At 36.4% G+C, this 18503-nt stretch overlaps 1 protein-coding gene across 1 annotated transcript in view; it reads right to left on the bottom strand.

Moving 5' to 3' along the window:
- Positions 1-18503, bottom strand: part of NEDD4 (NEDD4 E3 ubiquitin protein ligase) — a 164392-nt gene that overhangs the window by 116645 nt on the left and 29244 nt on the right. Inside the window, 2 exon segments of the mRNA XM_043989386.1 lie at positions 1264-1297; positions 9525-9540. Coding sequence (XP_043845321.1) covers positions 1264-1297; positions 9525-9540 — 50 coding nt within the window.

Raw genomic sequence — 18503 nt, 5'->3', positions numbered from 1 at the left:
ACAATACTGCTGTCACTATGCACAATGTCCTCCCAATTCTGCTCACTTCACTATACATCAGTCCATATGAGTCTTTCCAGGTTTTTCTGGGATCATCCTGTTTGTCATTTCCTATAGCACAATACGATTCCACTACAATCATTCCTCAATTGATGGACATTCCCTTGATTCCCAATTCTTAGCCACCACAAAGAGTTGCTATAAATATTTTATGCACAATTTTTCACCCTTTTCTCTTTTCATGTATACTATTGTTAAATGTTGACCCTTCATCCTATTCCCTTCCCTATGATATTTACTCTATTGTCTATCTTCTTTCACCCCTATCTCTATTCTAGCATTAGTATCTGAAAAATGGCTCCTCTTTGCCAGAAGAAATAAAGAAATCAATCAAATAAAGGAAGAGTGAAGGACTGTGGTTGTCCATTAAATTAAACTTCTTCAGATAAACCAGAATACTTCCCCTGAGTTTGGCGGCTCCTGAAAACATAATGAATAAATGACTGGTAGGACAGTGAACACTACAGAAACAAGGAATGTTAGAGGTGGAAAGAACTTTAAAGATTATTCAAGTTTTAAATGTGCTCGTTTTTCTTTTTCTTTTTTTGTGGGGCAAATGAGGGTTAAGTGACTTGCGCTGGTCACACAGCTAGTAAGTGTCAAGTGTCTGAGGGCCACATTTGAACTCAGGTCCTCCCTGAATCCAGGGACAGTGCTTTATCCACTGTACCACCTAGCTGCCCCTTCATTTTCAAAGGAAGACTCAAAGGAACTCTTTCTCTAGCTCATATCTTTATTAGATTTTTAATCAACAGTACGAATACACCTAAGTTAATTCTTTTTTTTTTTTTTTTTTTGGTGAGGCAATTGGGGTTAAGTGACTTGCCCAGGGTCACACAGCTAGTGTTGAAATGTCTGAGGCCGGATTCGAACTCAGGTATTCCTGAATCAGGGCGGTGCTCTATCCACTGCGCCACCTAGCTGCCCCCTAAGTTAATTCTTAATTACCATTTTATGTCTTTTCAGCTGACAATTAGTTAAGAGTAGAATCAAATCCAGATTTAAGTGTGCTGGAAGAAAGAAATGGCTCTCTAAGGGATGGATAATGTAAGAATAATGCCATCAACATACAAAATTGTCTTCATGTCATAAGTGGACCAGTCCTTCACTTCAATTTTCTTAATGATCACTGTCTTTTTCTTTGTTGCTATCAATTTTCACTCATATTTCATATTTCTCTTACTCTAATAGAAAATAACTTACCAAACGATTTTCATCAAACACTTCAAAAGAAGCCAGTGCTGCTGAGGATGGACCCTAATTAAAAAAAAAAAAGAAAATTTACTTTGTTTTAAAAATAAAGAAAAATAATACTATTTGGGTCAAAGTATTTGATAAATCAATGCTTTTAAATATTAAACATTTTACAACAACATCCTAATTAAATACTGTTTTCACAAGCATATTGAAAAATTCAAAACTAGGAAGCAGTAGTATACACATAGCATCAATAGGGCAGTTTTTAACTGCCACACTAAAATAAAATTACTAATGTAGTTCAGGGCTTATATTGTTAAATAAGTAACTTACCTATGTGATTACTTATTTTTAATTTCCATGACCTCAATTCTCTTTTATCGGGTGAAAACAGACTTGGAAGCTAAAATAAACAGTATGAAAATACCTACTAGCTTACTGTTAGTACAGCATTTATAAGGCCTCCTCTTTAAAAAATATCAAGAAAATTGTTCAAAAAAATATAATAACCCTTTTACTTTGAATGGCTGACTTCATTTCAAGTGTTCATTTTTGGTAGCACATGCTTTTTAAAAGGAGTACAGCTTGGGGCAGATAGGTGGCACAGTGGATAGAGCACCCGTTCCTGGATTCGGGAGGACTTGAGTTCAAATTTGACCTTAGACACTTAACACATACTAGCTTGTGTGACCCTGAGGAAAATCACTTAAGCACAACTCACACACACACACACACACACACACACACACACACACACACACACACACTCTCACACAAAGAGTATAGCTAGTATTTCCCAGGTGGGACATAATATTTTAATTTTGAAAGAATTTGTTTTCTTTTATTTTTTTTTTTGGTGGGGCAATGGGGGTTAAGTGACTTGCCCAGGGTCACATAGCTAGTAAGTGTCAAGTGTCTGAGGCTAGATTTGAACTCAGGTCTTCCAGAATCCAGGGCAGGTGCTTTTATCCACTGTGCCACCTAGCTGCCCCAAGAATTTGTTTTTCTATGACAAAAAAAAAGGAATATAATAAATGTTAGAGAAGCTGTGGAACAAATAGAACACTAATGCATTGTTGGTGGAGTTGTGAACTGATCCAACCATTCTGGAGAGCAATTTGGAATGATGCCCAAAGGGTTATAAAGCTGTATATACCCTCTGATCCAGCAATACCACTACTAGGTCTATGTCCCAAAGAGATCATAAAAAGGGCAAAGGACCCACAGTACAAAAATATTTATAGCAGCTCTCTTTGTGGTGGCAAAGAATTGGAAAATCGAGGGAATGCCCATCAATTGGGGAAAGTCTGAATAAGTTGTGGTATATTAATATAATGGAATATTATTGTGCTATAAGAAAAGATGAGCAGGCAGATTTCAGAAAAAACCTGTAAAGACTTAAGTGGACTGATGCTGAGTGACATGAGCAGGACCAGGAGAACATTGTACACAGTAACAGCAACATTGTGTGATGATCAAGGCTCTTCTCAGCAGTGCAATGGTCTAAGACAATTCCAAAGATTTCATGATGGAAAATTTTCTCCACATCCAGATTCTGAATGCATATTGAACCATACTGTTTCTACTTTTTGGTTGTGTTTTCTTTTCTTTTTGAAGTTTTTCCCTTTCGTCTGATTCTTCTTTCACAACATGACTAATGCAGAAATATATTTAATGTGATTGTACATATATAACCTATATCAGATTGCTTTCTGTCTTGGGGAGGGGAGAGGGAGAGAGAAAAATTTGAAACTAGAAATCTTAGGAAAACAAATGTTGAAAACTATCTCTACACGTAATTAGAAAATAATAAATACTTTTATGATAAAAAATAAAAACAAAACAAAAAAAGCTATGCTGCACACTCTTGAGTCACATAGTAGTCAAATTTAATAATTCTAATGACAACAAATTCTGCAAGCCAGCATGGAAAAGACAATCAAGTACAGAGAAAAGGAAATTCAAATAACACTGTTCTGTACCCACCATAGACCTAGTGAAGGAACAGAATAATGTTGTGCAAAGGAGCTCAAGCCATAATCCAAAGTGCAAATCTGCACAATTTGCAAATCTGAGCATTAATAAAAAGGTGTATATTCAAAAAGAGACATCTGAAACATTCCTAGAAAGAATGACCTAAAAAATTTGTTTGCTTCTTAAATACTGAAGAAAACAGAATAAATACAATGTAAACAAATAAAGCAACCAAGACAAGAACAAAATAACAAGAACAACAAAATAACAAGATAGATCATAAAGAGATTTAATTCCAGTGGCATAAGAGGAGACAAGAATGAAAACAGAAGTCAAAGAGCAGTAATGGTGGAGATATTGGCCTGAAACATGGAGAAAATATTATAACACACTGTCCACAAGTGAAGCAATGATTTTTTTCCTAAAAATATTTTATTATTTTCCAGTTACATGTAGAGGTAGCTTTCAACAATTGTTTCCACAAGATTTCTAGTTTCAAATTTTTCTTCCTCCTCCTCTCCCTTCCCTCCCCTCTCCCCAAGACAGCAAGCAATCCAACATAGACTATATATGTACAATCACATTAAACACATCTCTGCATCAGTCATGCATGAAAGAATCAGAGCAAAAATGAAAAATCTCAAAAAATCCAAACAAAACAAAAACAAAAAACAAAGATATAGAAACAGTATGGTTCAATCTGCATTCAGGACTCCATAGTTCTCCTCTCTGGATTTGGAGAGCATTTCCATTCATGAGTCCCTTGGAATTATCTTGGAACCACTGTATTGTTGAAAAGAGTCAAGTCTATCACAAATTGATTATCACACAATGGTGTTGATACTGTGTACAATGTTCTCCTGGTTCTCCTCATCTCATTCAGCATCAGCTCATATAAGTCCTTCCAGGTTTCTCTGAAATCACCTCACGGTTTCTTACATCAAAATAGTATTTCATTACATTCATATACCACAACTTGTTCAGCCATTCCCCAATTGATGGGCATCCCCTCAATTTCCAATTCCTTGCCACCACACAAAGGGCAGCCATAAAAATTTTTTATGATCACTTTGGAAAAAGACCTAATAGTGGTATTGCTGGGTCAAAGGGTATGCAAGGCTTTGTAGCCCTTTGGCATAATTCCAAATGGAGCAATGATTTTGTGAGACAAGTAGATAAAGGAAAGCAAGGGAGGAAGAAGACGGAGGAATATGTGATGTACTCTAATCAAGTCAAAGGGTAACAATAAAAGAAAAATACTCTTTTTGTGTCTCAGCAGGAAGAAGGCCTACAGGAAAAGGAGTATGAGGAAACAGAGATTTAAAAAGAGGTAAAGAGAAGGGGAAACTATGTTTTTATTGGTAGGAGAGGGTACCAGTGATGAATGATCCTATGGAAAAGTAAGATATTCTATACACACTGAGGATCAGGACTTTTTGGTGGGTATAATCTGTAGGGATTCTGTGCTTTAAGAGATCACTCATAGGGGCAGCTAGGTGGTGCAGTAGATAGAGCACTGGCCCTGGATTCAGGAGGACCTGAGTTCAATTCCAGCCTCAGACACTTGACACTCACTAGCTGTGTGACCCTGGGCAAGTCACTTAACCCCAACTGCCTCACCAAAAAAAAAAAAAAAAGAGAGAGATCACTCATACTGTCTCAGAAGGGGAAACAGAGTTCTTGGGGACAACTGACACCCAGAAACATGGGATGGCTCAGATCCAAGCATACTAAGGTAGCTATATGTCAAAGTGATAGCAATAACAAGGAAGTCTATTGCCTTCCCCATGAATGTATCTAAGACTCCTAAGACTAATCAAAAGAGATGACTACTACTAACTTCTGATGATTCATGTGGGTACAAATGAAAGGAGGAACTTTATAATCTAGCTATCTATTTGTGAGGCAATTGGGGTTAAGTGACTTACTTGCCCAGGCTCACACAGCTAGTAAGTGTCAAGGGTCTGAAGCCGGATTTGAACTCAGGTCCTCCTGAATCTAGGGCTGGTGCTCTATCCACTAAGAAGGAACTTTAAAAGATTATAACATCAGAACTAAAACTAATGATAATCAGAGCACAGGATACATTTTCTTTACCACTGCCTACTAAAAGTAAGGGATGCAGAAGACAAAAATTGACGTGCAAGAAGGCTAAAGAAGGTGGTCCTTAAGAATTTGGACTTCTCCATTATCACCCCTATTATTTAATATTGTCCTAGAAATGTTAGCTTTAGCAATCAGAGAAGAGAAAGGAATTAAAGGAATTAGAATACGCAAGGAGGAAACAAAACTATCACTCTTTGCAGATGATATGATGGTATACTTAAAGAATCCTAGAGAATCAACTCAAAAATTACTTGAAACAATTAACAACTTTAGCAAAGTAGCAGGATATAAAATAAATCCACATAAATCATCAGCATTTCTATACATGACCAACAAAGCCCAGCAGCAAGAGATAGAAAGAGAAATTCCATTTAAAGTAACGGTAGATAATATAAAATACTTGGGAGTCTACTTGCCAAGACAAACCCAGGAACTCTATGAACACAACTACCAAACACTCTTCACACAAATCAAATCAGATCTAAATAATTGGAAAGATATCAATTGCTCATGGATAGGCTGAGCTAATATAATAAAAATGACAATACTGCCTAAATTAATTTACTTATTTAGTGCCATACCAATCAGACTACCTAAAAATTATTTTATAGAACTAGAAAAAATAATAACAAAATTCATCTGGAAAAACAAAAAATCAAGAATATCCAGGGAAATAATGAAAAAAAATTCACAGGAAGGTGAGTTAGAGGTACCAAACCTAGAGCTCTACTATAAAGCGGCAGTCCATCAAAACTATCTGGTACTGGCTAAAAAATAGAGTGGTAGATCAATGGAATAGGCTTGGCTCAGGAATGCAGTAGTAAATGACACTAGTAATGTAGTGTTTGATAAACCCAAAGACTCCAGCTTCTGGGATAGGAACTAAGTATTTGACAAAAACTGCTGGGAAAACTGGAAGATAGTATGGCAGAAATTAGGCATAGACCAACATCTTACACCTTATACTAAAATAAGGTCAAAATGGATACCTGATTTAGACATAAGAGGTGATACCATAAGTAAATTAGGAGAGAAAGGAATAGTCTACCTATCAGATCTTTGGAAAGGAAAACAGTTTATGACCAAACAAGAGATAGAGTATATTATAAAATACAAAATGGATGATTTTGATTATATTAAATTAAAAAATTTTTGTACAAACAGAAGCAATGCATCCAATATTAGAAGGGAGGCAGAAAGCTGGGAAACAATTTTTATGGCCAGTACTTCTGATAAAGGCCTCATTTCTAAAAGATATAGGGAACTAAATCAAATTTATAAGAATCCAAGTCATTCCCCAATTGAGAAATGGTCAGAGGATATGAACAGGCAGTTTTCTGATGAAGAAACCAAAGCTATCATATGAAAAAATGCTCTAAATCTCTAATGATTAGAGAGATGCAAATTAAAACAACACTGAGGTACCACCTGCCACCTATCAGATTGGCTAAAATGACAAAATAATAGATGTTGGAAAAGCTGTGGGAAAATTGGAACACTAATGCATTGTGATCTAGTAACATTGGCTTCCTTGTGGTTTCTCAAACAAGACACTCCATCTCCAGACTCTGGGCATTTTCACTGGCTTTCCCCCATGCCTTGAATATTTTACCTCCTAATATCTGCCTCCTGGCTTCCCTGGTTTCCTCCAAGTCCCAACTATAATGCCATCTTCTATGCTCTACAGAGCAGTCTATATTTTTTTTTCAAATTACATGCAAAAAAAATTTTTTTTTAATATTTTGAGTCCAAATTCTCCTCCTTTCTTCACTTCCAATTAGATATCAATTATACATGTGTAGTCAGACAAAACATTAACTAAAATTAACAAAATAAAACAAAGACCAATAAAAAACAAAAAAATAAACCAAGTTTTAAAAAGTCAGCTTCAGGGGCAGCTAGATGGTACAGTGGATAGAGCACTCGCCCTGGAGTCAGGAGGACCTGAGTTCAAATATGACCTCAGACACTTAACTTATAGGCTGTGTGACCGTGGGCAAGTCACTTAACCCCAATTGCCTCACCCCCACCCCCCCAAAAAAAGTCAACTTCAATCTACATTCAGACTCCATCAGTTCTTTGTCTGGTGGTGAATAGCATTTTTTCATCATAAGTCTTTCAGAAATTCCCCAGATCTTTGTATTGCGGGGAATAGCTAAATCATTCACAGCTGATCATTATACAATATTGCTGTAACTGTGCACAGTGTTTTTCTGGTTCTGTTCACTTCATTTTGCAACAGTAAGTCTTTACAGGTTTTTCTGAGAGCATCCTGTTTTTCTTTGACACCACAAAAAGAGCTGCTATAAATATTTTTGTACATATATATATACTTAACTTTTCTTAGACCTCTTTGGGATACAGACCTGGTAGTGGTATTGCTGGGTCGAAGGGCATGTACAGTTTTCAGCCCTTTGGGCATAGTTCCAAATTGCTGTCCAGAATGTTTGAATCAATTCCCAATTCTACCAATGTGAATTAGCGTCCCAATTTTTCCACATCCCCTCCAACAAGTTCTAATTTTCCATCATGTTAATCAATCTGAAAGGTGTAAAGTGGTACCTCAGAATTGTTTTCATTTTAATTTCTCTAATCAATAGTGATTTAGAGCATTTTTTCATGACTATAGATAGCTTTGATATTTTCACCTGAAAACTGTATCTAAAACTTGCTCATTTATCAATTGGCGAATGACTTATATTCTTTTTTTTTTTTTTTAGTGAGGCAATTGGGGTTAACTGACTTGCCCAGGGTCACACAGCTAGTACGTGTTAAGTGTCTGAGGCCGGATTTGAACTCAGGTACTCCTGACTCCAAGGCCAGTGCTCTATCCACTGCGCCATCTAGCTACCCCATGACTTATATTCTTATAAATCTGATTCTATATATTTGAGAAATGAGGCCTTTATCAGAGAAAGCTGCTTCAAAAAATTTTTTCCCAGTTCTCTGCTTTCCTTCTGATCTTGACTGCATTAATTTTTTGTAAAACCTTTTTAATTTAATGTAATAAAAATATCCATTTTACATTCATAATGCCCTCTATCTCTTGCTTCATCATAAATTCTTCCCTTATCTATAGATCTGACAGGCAAAATATTCCATGCTCCCCTAATTTGTTTATGGCATCATACTTTATGTCTAAATCAGGTAGCTCTTTTGACCTTATCTTGGCATACAGTGTGAGATTTTGGTCATTACCTAGTTTCTGCCAAACTGCTTTCTAGTTTTCCCAGCTTGGATCTTTGGCTTCATCAAACACTAAATTTCTATGGTCATTTTCTACTTTGTACTTTGTACTTAATATATTCACAGCTGATCATTATACAATATTGCTGTAACTGTGCACAGTGTTTTTCTGGTTCTGTTCAATTAATATTCCATTGATCCATCATTCTATTTCTTAGCCAGTACCAAATTGTTTTGGTGATTACTACTTTGTAATATAGTTTGAAACCTCCTATTTTTGACCTTCTGTTCTTCCAGATGAATTTTGTTACTCTTTTTTCTAGTTCCATAAAATAATTATCTGGTAGTTTGACTGGTATGGCATTGAAATAAGTAAAATTAGGTAGAATTGTCATTTTTATTATATTGGCTCAGCCTACCCATGAGCAATTAATATTTTTCCAATTGTTTAGATCTGACTTTATTTATGTGAAAGGTGTTTTGTAATTGTGTTCACATCATTCCTGGATTTGTCTTGGCAGGTACACTCCCAAGTAATTTATATTGTCTACAGTTATTTTATTTTTTGTTTTTGAGAGACAATGGGGGTTAAGTGACTTGCCCAGGGTCACACAGCTAGGAAGTGTCAAGTGTCTGAGGCCAGATTTGAACTCAGGTCTTCCTGAATCCAGAGCCAATGCTTTTATCCACTGCGCCACCTAGCTGCCCCCTGTCTACAGTTATTTTAAACAGAACTCTCTCTGTTGATGCTGGACTTGGTTGGTAGTATGTAAATATGCTGATGATTTACATCGGCTTCTTTTATATCCTGCAACTTTGCTAAAGTTGTTAATTATTTCAACTAGTTTTTTAGTCAACTCTCCAGGATTCTCAAAGTATACCATAATATTATCTGCAAAGAGTGATAGTTTTGTTTCTTCATTGCCTATTCTAATTCCTTCCATTTCTTTATCTTGTTTTATTGCTATAGTTAGCATTTCTAGCACAATACAGAATAACAGCAGTGATAATGGGCATCTTTGCTTCACCCCTGATCTTACTGGGAAGGCTTCTAACTTATTGCCATTACAGATAATGCTTGCTGATGGTTTTAGATAGACATGCTGCTTATCATTTTAAGCAAAGTTCCATTTATTCTTTTTTTTTTGCGGGGCAATGGGGGTTAAGTGACTTGCCCAGGGTCACACAGCTAGTAAGTGTCAAGTGTCTGAGGTCGGCTTTGAACTCAGGTACTCCTGAATCCAGGAACAGTGCTTTAACCACTGCGCCATCTAGCTGCCCCAGTTCCATTTATTCTTAGGCTTTCTAATGTTTTTAATAAGTGTTGTACTTTGTCAAAAGCTTTTTCTGCATCTATTGAGATGATCATGTGATTTTTGTTGGTTTTGTTATTGATTCAGTCAATTATGCTGATAGTTTTCCTAATACTGACCTAGCCCTGCATTCCTTGCAAAAATCCTGCCTAGTCATAGCATATAATCTTTGTGATATATTGCAATCTCCTTGCTAGTATTTTATGTAAAATTTTTGCATCAATATTTACTAAGGAAATTGGTCTATAGGTTTCTTTCTCTGTTTTTGCTCTTCCTGGTTTAGGTATCAGCACCATATTTGTGTTATAAAAGGAATTTGGTAGGATTCTTTATTTATTTTTCCAAATAGCTTATATAGTATTGGAATTAATTGTTCTTCAAATGTTTAGTAGAATTCACTAGTGAATCCATCTGGTCCTAGTGGGTTGTTTTTTTTTCTTTAAAGGAACTCATTTATGGCTTGTTTAATTTTTTACTATGATAAGGTTACTTAAGTGTTCCATTTCCTCTTCTGTTAAACTGGGTAATTTATATTTTTGTAATATTCATTGATTTTACTTAGATTGTTAGATTTATTGGCATATAATCGGGAAAATCATCTCCTAATAATTTCTTTAATTTCTACCTCATTGACAGTGATTTTACCCTTTTCATTTTTGATACGGTAATTTAGTTTTCTTCTTTCTTTTAAATCAAATTAATCAATGATTTATCTCTTTTATTGGTTATTTTTAGCATAAAACCAGGGGCTAACTTATTAATTAGTTAAAAGGTTTCCTTACTTTCAATTTTATTAATCTCTCCTTTGATTTTCAGGACTTCCAATCTGATGTTTAATTGGGGAATTTTAATTTGTTCTTTTTCTAGTTATTTTAGTTGCATGCTCAATCTATCTATTTGTTCTCTCTCTATTTTATTGATGTAAGTGTTTAGAGATATAAAATTTCCCCTAAATACTGCTTTGGCAGCATTCTCTAAGTTTTGGTAAACAGTCTCGTTGTCATTCTCTTTAATGAAATTATTGTTTCTGTGATTTGTTTTGACACTCATTCTTTAGGATTGCATTATTTAGTTTCCAATTACTTTTCAATCTATGATTATTTCCTATATTTTTAATTCCCATATGTTTCTTCCCCTCCACTGTACCTGTGCCTGCATTACACTGTACTCCACTCTCATCCAGGTGAGAGAGACCTTTCCTGTCAACCTTCCAAGTTGCCTTAGGCTGTAAAACTGTTTCATCTTGATCTTCTGTTGGTGTTGTCACTCAAAAATTTGTTTTAAGGTGTTATTTTAAAGTTATTTGAAGGGAAATTTGGGAGAGTTCAAACTCCACCATATTAGCTTTGCCTTGGATTGTCCCCATTTTCATCCCCACACTCTTTCTAACCTAAGAAAAGATCTCTCTCTCTCTCTGAGGTCTTTCTTGATCCTTCTTAATGATGCTTTCTCTGCAACCATTATTTTTTATGTTGTCTACCTTATTACTTGTGAGCTCCTTGAGAGTAGACCATCTTTTGCCTTTCTTTGTATGCCCATTACTACCTCATAGTAGACAATTAATATATCTTTATTGCTGACCTCTTTTTTTTTTTTTTTTTGGTGAGGCAATTAGGGTTAAGTGACTTGCCCAGGGTCACACAGCTAGTAAGGGTTAAGTGTCTGAGGTCAGATTTGAACTCAGGTACTCCTGAATCCAGGGCCGGTGCTCTATCCACTGCGCCATCTAGCTGCCCCTATTGCTGACCTCTTAAGGCAAGACCTCAAGTAGCCTAATCTCCTGTCTCCCTCACCCAAGAAACTACTGTCCAACCACTTCTCTATCTGAACTAACTACTTAATGATTGCCATATTTCTATCTTCTTGTATTAAGCTTATCTCAGAGATTCTGAACCACTGGCTGCTGATGTAAAAGCTGTTATAAAGAGGAAAAGTCCCCATATGTACATAAATATCTAAAGCAGGTGGTTTTTTTTGGTAGTGGCAAGAAATTATTAGTAAATGCCTAAATTATGATATATGAATGTAATGGAGTATTATTATACCAGAAGAAATTACAAAATACACTGTTTCAGAGAAAACTCATAAAGCCTATATAAACCAATGCAGTTAAGTGAGTAGAAACAGAACCTATACAATAATCACAATGTAAAGAAACAAAACTTTGAAAGACCTTACAACTCTGACAACAATGACCCATCACAACTTTAAAGGGCTGATGATGAAATATGCTATATACATCCACATTTTGACCCTGAGGCAATGAACTCAAGGCATAAAACAAAACAATATTTTCAGACATGATAAATATGGAAAGCAATTTTGCTTAACTATTCATATTTATTACAAGGATGTTCCTTTTTTTCGATGGGAAAGGGGTAGAGAAGTGATAAGGAAGTGGTACAGATTACCAAGATGTTTAAGAGAACAAGAGGCATGAGTCATTGAATCATTTTTTTAAAACCACGGAAGAGAACAGAAGGATGACCAGTAGGAAACAGCAGACCTCATGCTGTATGAGCAATCTTTTTTCTTCTGTTCTTTATATATGTGAATGCTCACCTCGTCAATTATTCAATCAGCAGGTCTTCATTAAACACCTACCATTGATTAGGCACTACGCTAGGGGCCAGGAATACAAGTACCAAAATACCTTAACTTGTGACATGTTTACATTCTGACTGGGGGAAGCAACATGTTTAGGATCAAAAAAAAGTTTCATACAGAAGATGGTACTTCTTTAGCTGTGTCCGAAAGCAAGCAAGGAACTTGATGATGAAGAGGTAAGGGAATGCATTCCAGGCATGAAGGATGGCTAGTAAAAAAAATAATAATGGAAATGGAAAATAGAATATTATGTATTTAGAACTGAGAGAAGGCCAATTTGGCTGGATAAGAGAGTGTGCAAGGTGAGCAAAGTCCAATAAGGCAGGAAAGATAGGTTTGATATAGGTTGCAGAGGACTTTTAAAGCTAAAAAGGTAAAATTTTATTTGATTCGAAAGGCAATAAGAAGCCATTGGAAGTTACTGAGTGAGGAGTCATGAAGTCAGTTCTGTGTTTAAGGAAAATTACTTCAGAAATGCATAGTATTTGAGTAGGGAGAACCTTGAGGCAAGGATAGCATTGAGTTGGCAGTTGCAATAATGTAGATGAGAAGTGAAGAGAACATGAACTAAACTGGTAGCTGGGTGAATACACAGAATGGGTCAGATGTGAGACATTGCAGAAGTAGAAATAGCAACAATTTGCAAATGAATGGATATGTGGAGTAAGCAATAATAAGAAGTTGAGGATAATACCAAAAAAAAAAAATGAACCTAGGAGACTGAAGGATGGTGCTGCCTTCAACAGAAGTAGGAAATCTAAGAGGGGAGAGTTGAGGAGGACATGTGATGAATTCAATTTTGGATATGTTAAGATTTCTCTTTTCTCCATCTCACAAGCCCCTCTTATTATCCCTAATTCTATATTCCTTTACTCCAGTTTCTAATGATGAAATGGCCTTTTTAACAAAGTCAATCCCTCTACATGTAACTTTGATCACATATCCTTCTGCAATCTCTAGGCAACTACCCCAAAATCATCCCATTTCTTTCTCTGTAGCATTTGACACTACTGACTATCCTGTCTTCCAGGAAATATTCTACTCTCTGGGTTTTTGTGACACTCCTTTCTTGGTTCTAGTCTGATCATTCCTCAGGCTACTTTGATGGACAATTATACATATCACACATCTATAGCTGTATATGTGCCCTTACACTTCCATCCTGGTCTGTTTTCTTTATGTATGCCCTCCCATTGCATAATGTGATTTGCATCTATGGATTTAATATCTTTATGCAGGTCATTCTTAGATCTCTATATTCAGCCATAACCCCTTTCCTGAACTGAGTCCTATGTCACCTATATTTTGAAATGGATGTCCCATAGACACCTCAAATTCAACATGTTCAAAACAGAATTCCCAATCTTTCACTCTCAAACCCACCCATCCTTGAACTTTCCTTTTTTTCTCTTGAAGGTACTACCCTTCTTCCAGTCATCAGGTTCATAACCTGAGAGTTATCGCTATTTCCTCACCCACATATTCAATCAGTTGAAAATTCTTGTACTATCTTAAAAAAAATTTTTTTCTTAATACTTCAATCTGTATTCAGATACCATTAGTTCTTTCTCTGTAGATGGACTGCATTTTTCATAAGTCCTTCTGATAGCATCCTGCTCATCATTTCCCAGAGCACAATAGTGTTCCACCCCAATCTGATCCCAGTTTGTTCAGCCATTCCCCAATTGATGGGCATCACCCCAATTTCGAATTCAACTTTTTTATCTCTTTTTAGACACCAACCTAGTAGTGGTATTGCTAAGTCAAAGAGCATACATGGTTTTATAGTCCTTTGGCCACAGTTCCAAATTGCTCTACAGAATGTTTGAATCAGTTTACAACTTTACCAAGACTGTATTAATGGGGGAAGCTAGGTGGCACAGTGGATAGAGCAAGGGCCCTGGAGTCAGGAGTACCTGAGTTCAAATCCAGCCTCAGACACTTAACACTTACTAGCTGTGTGACCCTGGGCAAGTCACTTAACCCCAATTGCCTCACCAAAAAAAAAAAAAAAAAAGAGTATATTAATGTCTCATTTTCTTCATATCCCCCACGACATTTGTCATTTTCCTCTTCTGTCCTATTAATTAATCCAACAGGTATTAGGTAGTACCCTAGAATTGTTTTGACCTGCATCTCTCCAATAAATAGAGCGTTAGAGCATTTTTTTTTTTAATATGGCCATAAGTGGCTTTGATTATTTCATCTGAAAACTTCATGTCTTTTGATCATCTATCAATTGGGGAATGACTCTCATTTTAACAAATCTGACTCAGTTCTCTATTTGTTTGAGAACTGAAGCCTATCAGACAAAATTGTTTCAAATTTGTTTCAGTTATTATTGCTAACTGTATTACCCTCCAACCTATTCCCTCCCCTTGATACTTATTTTCTATCTTCTTTCACCCTGTTCCTCCTCAAAAGTGATTTGCTTCTGACTGCCCCCTTCCCCAATCTGCCCTCCCTTCCTTCACCCCTCCCCCCTTATCCCCTTCCCCTCCCACTTTCCCAGAGGGCAAGATATATTACTATATCCAATTGAGTGTGTGTCATTCCCTCTTTCAGTCAATTATGATTAGAGTAAAGCTCACTCACTCCCCCACATTTCCCTCATTTTCCCCTTCACTCCATATGCTTTTTCTTACTTCTTTTATGTGAGATACTTTACCCCATTCCACCTCTCCCTTTCTCTTTCCCCCAGTGCATTCCTCTCCCCCCTTAATTTTATTTTTTTAAAGATATTGGGCAGCTAGGTGGCACAGTGGATAAAGCACCAGCACTGGATTCAAGAGGACATGAGTTCAAATCCAGCCTCAGGCACTTGATACTTACTAGCTGTGTGACCTTGGGCAAGTCACTTAATCCTCACTGCCCCACCCAAAAAAAAAAAGTGGTCCAGAAAGATATTAACATTGGGTAGTTAGGTAGCGCAGTGGACAAAGCACCAGCCCTGGACCCAGGAGGACCAAAGCCCAAATCCAGCCTTAGACACACAACACTCCCCAGCTAGGTGACCCTGGGCAAGCCACCCAACCATGACTGCCCCCACACACACAAATTTTTTTTTAAGTTTTTTAAAAAATGCTTTAAAGATATCATCCCTTCATATTCAACTCACACCTGTGTCCTCTGCCTAAGTATACTCTATTCAGCTGCACTAATAATGAGAAAGTTCTTATGAGTTAGAAGTATCATCTTCCCATGTAGGAATGTAAACAGTTTAACCTTTTAATATCCCTCATGATTTCTTTTGCCTGTTTACCTTTTTATGCCTCTCTAGGGTCTTGTATTTGAAAAGTCAAATTTTCTATTCTATTCAGGTCTTTTCATCAGAAATGCCTGAAAGTCCTCTCTTTCATTGAATTCCCATTTTTCCCCCTGTAGGATTATACACAGTTTTGCTGGGTGATTCTTGGTTGTAATAACAGTTCCTTTGCTCTCCATAATATCATATTCCATACCCTCCTATCCTTTAATCTAGAAGCTGTTAGATCTTGTGTAATCCTGAATATGGTTCCTCAGTACTTGAATTGTTTCTTTCTGGATGCTTGCAAAATTTCCTCCTTGACCTGGGGAGGTTTTCATTTTGGGATCTCTTTCAGGAAGTGATCAGTGGATTCTTTTCAATTTCTATTTTACTTTCTGCTTCTAGAATATCAGGGCAATTTTCCCTGACTTTCCTGGAGGATGATATCTAAGTTCTTTTTTTGATCAAGATTTTCAGGTAGTCCAATGATTTTCAAATTATCTCTCCTGGATCTATTTCACACTGCCTTCTATTTTTTTCATTCTTTTGGTTTTGCTTTATTGTATCTTGATTTCTCATAAAGTCATTAGCTTCCATTTTGCTCAATCTTAATTTTTAAGCAATTATTTTCTTCAGAGAGCTTTTGTACCTCCTTTTTCATTTGGTCAATTTGGCTTTTTAAGCTGTTGATTTTTTTTTCTTTTTTTTCCCTCTTCTTTCTTTTTAAAAAAATTTTTTCATTTGTGATATATAATTATATTTTATACATATATCAAACATAGATATAATATATACATACACACACGACATATATAAATTTTCTACATTAGATTTTTATATACCTAGATATATCCTAATACATATAACTTTGTATTTTAAATCTTTAAATAACTGTTTTATAAATAATGTATACATATCAATTTATATAAATTATATATAATGACAAATTTGTTTATATTAGGGCCAAATTCAGTATGGGGAAGTAATTGGGTGGCTCGCCGAAATATTGGAATTCAGAAGATAATGGGAGACCTCTAGGTCCAGAGTTTCCCCTTCTCCAAACTGCCTCTTTTCCAGTTATATCTCCCAGACAAATAACAAAGGGTTAATTTTGCCACTCTTTGGACTTTTCTTGAGACTCCTACCACATTTAAAGACCCAATAGCATTGCATCCAGGGTCTGGTTTACTCACTAAGACTGATTTAGAGGCTCCTATGTCTAATAAACAATCATAATAAGTGTCCCAACTTTGAGGGTCACATGGGGTTCGTTACTTTGGGGAGGTGAATGGATTGGTATGAGGGTTTTAAAATAAGGGATATTGGCTACATAAGGGAGGCAGTGACGGGGTTAAAGAGATCCACCAGGTTTGTTAGCTCCTGGCTGGCTTGCCAAACTGTTAGGGCCAAATTCAGTATGGGGAGTTAACTGGGTGACTAGCCATAATATTGAGATTCAGAAAATAATGGGGGACCTCTAAATCCAGAGTTTCCCCTTCTCCAAAATGCCTCTTTTCCAGTTATGTCTCCCAGACTAATAAGAAAGGAGATTAGCAGTCTCTTTTCCACAAACAAACCAGGTTTTAATAATGGTAACAAAATTATAACACTAGTGGATTTAATAAAGCTAGGGACAATGAGAAAGGGGATAGAGATAGTTATTAAATCTCTAGCAAAAAAAAAAAAGGCCTCCAGGTACCTCGAATAAGCTCTACTTCCTCAGCTACTCAGAACAGCTTAGGTCTGACAAAAACTAACTCAAACACTAAATTTGTTTCCAGCTCAGCTGGCTTAATGAGCCAGCCTCGCTGGAAGGAACACAAAGTCACCACCACCTGGAATCTGCAATTCTGAGGAGAATCAGCTGTGCAGTGTTTCCTGGTTAGGTCTGAAGATCAAAAAACACCAGCCCCTCTCTCTCTCTCACAGGAAGGGTGGTTCTATAGCCAGGCTGAGTCTCCAATTGGTTTAACGTAACCCCTGGGCAGTCCCCATTATAATTTGGACAGGCCCATGTGGGTGTGGGGGAACTCCAGATGGGGCTTAGGTACTTTAGTTTTGATACTCTGATACTCAATAAATGTTCTTTGTGTTGCTTGTTCCATAATCTCTTAAAGTACACACCCATCTTCTCTTAAGCTTGTAAAGCTTACATCTTTTCAGTCTGATGGGGTTATAAAAACTCCAAATCTCAATTAATTCCTTACATTCCCCACCATGCTTCATTAAGAAACACGGGGTGTTTCCTTGATGAAGCAGTAAGAAATAACAGAATATTATAACCTATGCTAACAAACAATATGCTAATAACAATATATGAAAGGGAGAAAGGGAAAATTTTGTCCATAGGGGCAGTTCCTCATGGACTCGCGCTTTGACAATGTCTACTGAGGGAAAGCCTCTGCAGAAGATACATTTTACAGATGGTGTATATAATAACAGAAGGAAAAAACAAAAATGTTCATTTGGAGTCCTTGAAATCTTGTCATCATTGCGTGTTAAAATGCTATCAGGGAGTCTGGATTCTGGTTGTCTCTGGATACTTTTACTTCTTTAGCTGTTTAACTGCTGGATTTCCACTAATCTTTAGTATAGCATTGTCAGTGATCAAATTAAACAGTAAGAGTTATTCAAAATATAACCCATATAGAACAAATTTAAACTTGATACACACAGCATATTACATTTAAATATAATTATATGGGGCAGCTAGGCAGCACAGTGGATAGAGCATCAACCCTGGAGTCAGGAGTACCTGAGTTCAAATCCGGCCACAGACACTTAACACTTACTAGCTGTGTGACCCTGGGCAA

The sequence above is a fragment of the Dromiciops gliroides genome, chromosome 2, assembly GCF_019393635.1.
Source record: "Dromiciops gliroides isolate mDroGli1 chromosome 2, mDroGli1.pri, whole genome shotgun sequence".
NCBI lineage: Eukaryota > Metazoa > Chordata > Mammalia > Microbiotheria > Microbiotheriidae > Dromiciops > Dromiciops gliroides.
Note: the sequence above shows the minus strand (reverse complement) of the source record. Positions and strands in the feature narration are given on the sequence as shown.